The sequence below is a fragment of the Notothenia coriiceps genome, unplaced genomic scaffold (assembly GCF_000735185.1).
Source record: "Notothenia coriiceps isolate Sejong01 unplaced genomic scaffold, NC01 NC01_scaffold00001431, whole genome shotgun sequence".
Lineage (NCBI taxonomy): Eukaryota > Metazoa > Chordata > Actinopteri > Perciformes > Nototheniidae > Notothenia > Notothenia coriiceps.
The window spans coordinates 1-6,938 of record NW_011334132.1 but is presented as its reverse complement, the minus strand read 5'-3'; the positions used below and the strand labels follow the sequence as shown (position 1 = coordinate 6,938).

The 6,938-nt window shown below is 42.5% G+C and overlaps 1 protein-coding gene across 1 annotated transcript; it reads right to left on the bottom strand.

The window, feature by feature from the left end:
• Positions 1–934: 934 nt before the first annotated feature.
• LOC104960817 (AT-rich interactive domain-containing protein 1A-like) lies at positions 935–6,650 on the bottom strand (the record flags this gene model as incomplete). Its single annotated transcript, XM_010788983.1, has 5 exons — positions 6,514–6,650; positions 5,641–5,737; positions 3,195–3,987; positions 2,493–2,623; positions 935–2,047 (listed from the first exon to the last, which is right to left on the bottom strand). Coding segments are annotated over exons 1-5 (2,271 nt in total), but the record flags the coding sequence as incomplete, so codon positions are not given.
• Positions 6,651–6,938: the final 288 nt, after the last annotated feature.

The window sequence follows — 6,938 nt, the reverse complement described above, 5'->3', positions numbered from 1 at the left end:
AATTGTTTCTCCAATAAATTGATGTTTTCAAAGTAAATGGATAATCGTTTTTAATAATCGTGATATCAATTATTGACCCAAATAATCGAGATCCTAGTCTTCAGTACAGGTGGCAATATTGTCTCCTACCTGCGCTCATCTCTGAAACCGGACCATGTAAACAGGCTGGCGTTTCTTGCAAAAACTCTTTAAGAGATGACATGAGCAGCCCTGCCAGCATTTGCCATGGTGGCCAAAACATTTTTATTTGGTCTTAAATTGTAGTTCAACATTTATTCCCTGTTACTTCTGGACCATGACGGTGGGCCAGTATTCAACGTTTAACTGAGTGGAATATGTTGAATATGTTTTACCAAAATGTTAGCTATATGTTAAGGAGTTTTGAGGTTGTGACAGTGCACTGCAACATATTTGTTGATATTTATTATTTTGATTTTATTTATTTAAATGTAGACATGAATGTATAATTTATTTTATTTTGTATTGGTTTTTCAGTTGATTACTCTGAACGTATAATTCAACAGTTAAAAAGTTCAAATTATTATTTGTATTTGTTTTAAAATACAATAAATGGATGTTTCCAGAGTCAATGAATAATCGCATTTACAATTATTGACCCAAATAATCGAGATTATGATTTTTGCCATAATCGAGCAGCCCTAATCATATGTGTAATTCGTGGCACAATTCAAACGGGATCGAGAGATACGTTTTCTCTCTCCATTGACTTCAATATATACTTTTTCTGAAATAAGGTCCCATGGGGCGGAAGTAGATGGGCGGGACTTCGCCTCTCTATAGTACCTGTTTCATTGTGTTGCTCTGTTGGAGGAGCCTGTGACCCAACTACACTGTAGCTATGAACACATGACAATAAAAGCATTGAATCTTGAACCATTACCCTCATAAACGAATACCCACGCTAATGTATTACGTTAAGAATTCTTCCACAAACCTCCAGGCAGTCCCACCACCACTCGTCCCGTTCACAGCTCACTCCTTCATCCTCCTCTTCCTCCTTTTCGTAGGTAACGGGCGCCTGCTTCCTCTCGGGGTGCCTGTGGTGCAGCAGCACGAGGCGGCCCAGCAGCAGCAGGAGGCCCGGGTGTTTCGACATCTCCAGGTCGTTTCCCGGCACGAAAGAGAGGCTCCGCACGATGTTTGAGATGCAGATGGAGCGGCGAGAAAGCGAATCCTGCCAGTCGGACAAGGAGCTGAGCGGCCTTTCGTCTTTGCTGTGAGGCTCGTCTTCCAGGATCTTGATGTTGCGTCGACTCTGCATTTCGGGGTTAATACTGAACAGGTATTTCCCGTTTTCTTTCTGCTCTTCGGCGCCTCCTCGAACCACTTCTTCCGTGACGGATCCAGGTCGAGCGAAAAGGACGTCGTCGATAGTGGCGGTGACGGGAGGAATAAGAGTAGGCGGCGGTTTCTCCGTGTTCTCCGACTCGTCTCTCGTCCCCACCTTCTTGCGGTTCTCGCTGTTCGTCGTCGGTTTGCGTTTCCGCAGCTTCAGGAGGTCCGATCGGCTCTCGAAGTGCGTCTGGATGTGCTCCGTCGTGTCTCCTCCGCCGATGCTCCAGTGCGTCAATCCGCTGTCGAAACTCTGCCTCTGCAAAGACGCCGGATTCAGCAGGAAGGGGTTTCTCTTTCGCACCACTTTGAGCGGGAGTTTGTCGAATTTACTCGCCTGTTTCGGCTTTTCCGAGTCAGAGTTCTGCGAAGTGACGGGTTCTTTAACAGGCGACTCTTTCTCCTTTTCCTCGTCCTCTGAAGACGGCTGTTTCTCCTCCAGCTTCACCTGAACCAGCGACGAGGGAACGACGACTTCCGCCTCCTCCTCCTCCTCCTCCTCGTCTTCCTCGTCTTCTTCGTCCACGTCCATTTCCTCGGAGATTGGGTTTTCGTCCACGTGGTCCTCGGCGGCGTTTGGGTCGATGAGCGTTCGCTGGCCGGGGTCGCCCACTTCGTACTCCTTTAAGATGCCGAAGATCTCGATGAGGCAGCGTCTGAAATATTCCACCACAAGCTCCAGGAAGCCCGGCAGCTGAGGAGCAGAAAGAAACCCAAACTATAAACTCCTCAACTACTAACGCACTAAATGGAAAGGCACCTTCATGTCTGTATAACTGTGTGTGTATTGCATGTGCACCGTCCTGTATACAGTGTGTGTGTGTGTGTGTGTGTGTGTGTGTGTGTGTGTGTGTGTGTGTGTGTGTGTGTGTGTGTGTGTGTGTGTGTGTGTGTGTGTATTAAACAAAAATATATATACAAGCCAGAGTCCTACATTTGATGGTATTTAATTTGATTGTTTTCATTGTATTTGTATTATTGTGTTTTGTTTGTATCTATATTAAATGTATTTCACATTATGTGAGTGTGTGTGTGTGTGTGTGTGTGTGTGTGTGTGTGTGTGTGTGTGTGTGTGTGTGTGTGTGTGTGTGTGTGTGTGTGTGTGTGTGTGTGTGTGTGTGTGTGTGTGTGTGTCGTACCTGGCACAGGTTGAAAGTAGTGATGCTGTTGTCGTCGTACAGCAGGATGTTGATGGTATCCAGAGCCCAGGTGCTCTCAGCCAGTAATCCTGACTTTAGAGACATCATCACTCTCCAGGCCTCAGGAGTGCCTGTGGAAAGAGAGGAATGAATAAGATATACTCTAAAAGCTCAGGACATTTATATAAAAAACATGTCTATGAAGTGTTTTGCTCAAAATACCAAACACATCATGCATTTTAGACATCCCTCATATCCCTCTATTTCAGCCCTGTTACTAAAGTGCTGATTACACACACACTCTCCAGTATAGGTTAGCTCTGAGTGTTAGCGATGCTAATGTAAACAAAGACCATATTATGTCCAAAGCACTCAGGCATTGTTTCTGATAGCAATGTTTCTGATAGGGCCGTGGGTCCACATTTCAGATATTACGTCATATCGGACACAAATCTGGATCAGCTCCGTTGTTCCCCCGTTTTTAGAGATTTGGGTACGGAGGAAAAGAGAGAGGGTTTTGTTTTCTGACACTTTGTGAGTTCCCTGACACACCGGGGACACATGTTTATGTCTAATGGGAATTAAAAAGTGCATTTTGCATGATAGAAGACCTTTAAAACCTGTTTTTTTTAAAAATTATTATTATTATTATAATAATTTATCATTAACAATGACTTAGATGTAAATAAAGTCTCTCAGTACCGATTTCTTTGACGGTGAGTCTCCTTCGGGGCTTCAGATGTGGCTGTGATGCTTCCACAGATCCGGGGGGGAAAGCCACGTCTCTCCGGATCATCGGCTGCTGAACGGGGGCGTGTCCAATGTGAGAGGCGGGTATCGGGGGTCCTGCTTTCTGTACTTTGATGCCCGGGTGCATGTACGGAGACTTGCTTGGCGACGTCCTACTCTCCATGGGTCGTGGCATTGGCGTTGGACTGCTTCCCTGAGGAATGTGGTTCTGAGAGGTCTGATAGGTGGACGGTAGGGGGCGTGTCATGGGGGGTCCGGAGCCCCCGGGGCCAAAAGGAGGCTGCCTCTGATGACCCGGCCACTGACCACCATCGTGATTCATCCGCTGGTCCCCTGGCATCATTTCCTCTGAGCGATTCATGCCGTGATACCCGGGATTCTGACCCGCTCCTTGTCGGTTTGGGTAATTATAACCCATTTCGTTGCGTCCCTGCCACATGGGACCCTGGGGGCCTTCGGGGCCCGATGGCATGGCGCTCGCCATCATCTGAGGAGGCATGGGAGACTGGGAGTTTGGACCTGAAGACGAGGGGACGCGCTCTCGTCCGAAGGGGAAAGGGAACTGGTTCTGGGGACCTGGGGGTCTTCGTTCTCCTCCAGGATACGCGTTGTACTGGTTGTACATCTCCTGTTGGCCCGGGGGCCCCGAGGGCTGGGGGCCCGGCTGACCACTGTAGTTGTACATTTCCCCCTCGTGGCGCTTCGCAGGAGGGCCGTAACCCCCATCTACTGGACGCTTGTAGTTCTGTGAGGAAAGAAAATCAAAATAGTCATTAAGAAAATTAAAATAACAATATATATTATTTCACATTGGAGGAAAAAAACAAAACAGTCACTAAAAATTGAAATTATTTCAGGTGGGTTCTCCGTCTGAAGACGTGTATCTGATCCATATTGTCTTTAAACAAACAAAATGCCTTTTTTATGATATGTTTACTACATTTCCATAACAAAAAACACCTGCATCATTTGGTTTAATAACTTTATTGCTTAATGCCATCAAGGACATTTTTTCTATATCATTTTCTAATTTAATTTTCATGTTTTTCTTAGTTTATTTTTATTTTGCCAAATTGTGATTGTATAAAATCATTAAGGACCCCTGTTGAAACCAGATGGTTCATCTCTTTTATTAAAGTGCACCTATCATGCTATTTTTAGGCAATAGCATAGGTCCTATATATATATAAAAATATATAAAAAACCTGTCTATGAAGTGTTTTGCTCAAAATACCAAACAGATCACCCATTCTAGCCATGCCTCATATTCCTCTATTTCACTTCCTGTTTCTAAAGTAATGATTTGGGGTATAAAGCTTTAAAAGGGAGGGGTCTGAGCTCATTCGGGACCCGGCAGCTACTGTCTAAACTAAATACTGCCGTGATGAAACGCCATATCATGGATTATCAAGGATTATCTCTGAAACAGTATGGAGCTCAAAGGCTTTCTCTCTTGCCGGTTATACCACAAGGTTAGTTCCTTTTTATTTCCTGCTTCTTCACACACATGCTCTCCAGTACAGGTTAGCTCTGAGTGTTAGCGATGCTAATGTAAACATGCACCGACAAGATTACGTCCAAAACAGTCGGGCATTGTTTCTGATAGCAACGTTACTGATAGGGCCGTGGGTCCACATTTCAGATATTACGTCATATCGGACGCAAATCTGGATCAGCTCGTTTTTAGAGATTTGGGTACGGAGGAAAAGAGAGAGGGATTTATTTTCTGACGCTGCGTGAGTTCCCCGACACACCGGGGACACATATTTATGTATAAAAAATACATCAAAAAGTGAATGTTGCATGATAGGTCCCCTTTAAAGAATGTCCCTACTTGAGTATCTTAATCAATAAAACAATAATTATGGCTTAACAAATTTGTTCCGTCTGATTATTTTGTTATTCTTTACTTAAAATATTTGGCTAAATTGTGCTATATTGAATAATAATCGTATTCTCTTTTGGACCCCCCTTGAAACCAGATGGTACATCTCAAGGATTTATTCCAAATAAAGAAGCAATTCTGTTTTTCTTGTGCCTCTTTACGCAAGATTAAAACATGTATGGCCTGCCTCTGTTCAATAGGATGCAAACACAGGTAGGTAAGTGTGCGTTGACTGTATTGTTCTGGTAATGTTGTATTGTTTTGTAAGAGTACTGTTCAATGTATCACAGGTCCAATTCAAAGTCACTTTATATATTATATATTAAAAAGTTTTAGCTTGCATTGTCAAAATAACACTTATACTCTCTGTTATGTGTGATTGCACCATCGGGAATGCTTGCAATTTCACTGTACTCCGTGTAGTGACAATTAAGGAATCTAAATTTGATGCATTTATAGTTAAATATAAGGATAAATAAGCTGGAATAAGAGCGCTGAACAAAATGTTCTCACCGGCTGCTGCTGAGGATACATTCCTGGCTGCTGATTGGGGTACGGGCCACCAGGGGGCGCTCCTTGGCCTGGATACTGATTGGTGTAGGACTCATGCCTGGAAAAAAACCATAACAAACCATTACATTTCACATTTCATCATCACAGTCAACAACACTGTATTCCCCCTGTCTTTTTAAAAGCGATAACGAGCAAGATATCTTAAAAAAACATTTCTCTCCTTAAAAAAAAAAATACGGTACATCTTCGTGTTTTAAAGTAAGAAAGTAAGAGTAATACCACAGTGTAGTAAAGCAACCTGCATTCTATATTTTACTTCAAATGACAATTTGAGAGAGAGTGAGCTCCATTAACCGAGTTTTATAAAACATTACTTTAAATGGAAAATCCCCATAGGCCCCGCCCACTCGATCGGATCGGCGATCGGTCGATACTGATTCCGGCGAAAAGGTCAATCTAATTTTAATTACTTTAATACTTCCAGGTATATTTATCCAATTTCATTAGTTGATTTAATTAAAAAAAAATTATAATATGAACCAAAATGTAACAGATCTAATCAAATTAAAGTCAGCAAAATGTAGCATAAAATGGAAATACTCTTTTAAAAACAAACAAGAAATTCCCCTCAGATGTTTGTTAAAAACATTAAAAGGTACATGCAGCAACATATAACATTTGATCAGGTTAATAAAGACAAGGAAGTGAAATGTATGATAATAAAATAAATAATGGTTTCTCTGAAAGATATATATATATACAAGACAACTAAGTCGATGCAACTATATAGCATTAATTAAAATCTATGCTTTGTAAATATTTTTCTTAAAACGCAAATACTCAGGTTAAAGTACTCGTCCTAAATGTACTGACCGTTGTTGTGGTGGGGGGCGGCTGGGCGAGTACATCCCAGTTTCGGCTCCTGAGGGCATCATGTTGGGCTGAGGGGCTCCGGGGCCCATGCTGCCTTCAGGGCCCATGCCTGGCTCCTGTCTGCAAACACAATTCATTAGAAACGTCCCTGTTTTTCATCACATTTTATTCAACAAATACGACGACTTTCTACTTCTTACATTTTGAACCCAAATACCTGTACTTTCTACTTCTTACATTTTGAACCCAAATACCTGTACTTTCTACTTCTTACATGTTGAACACAAATACCTGTACTTTCTACTTCTTACATGTTGAACCCAAATACCTGTACTTTCTACTTCTTACATTTTCCAAACAGGCTGGTTCCTTTAGTTTGAATGTGTGTTTGGTGGCGTGATCATTATTATTTAGAGTCATTGCGT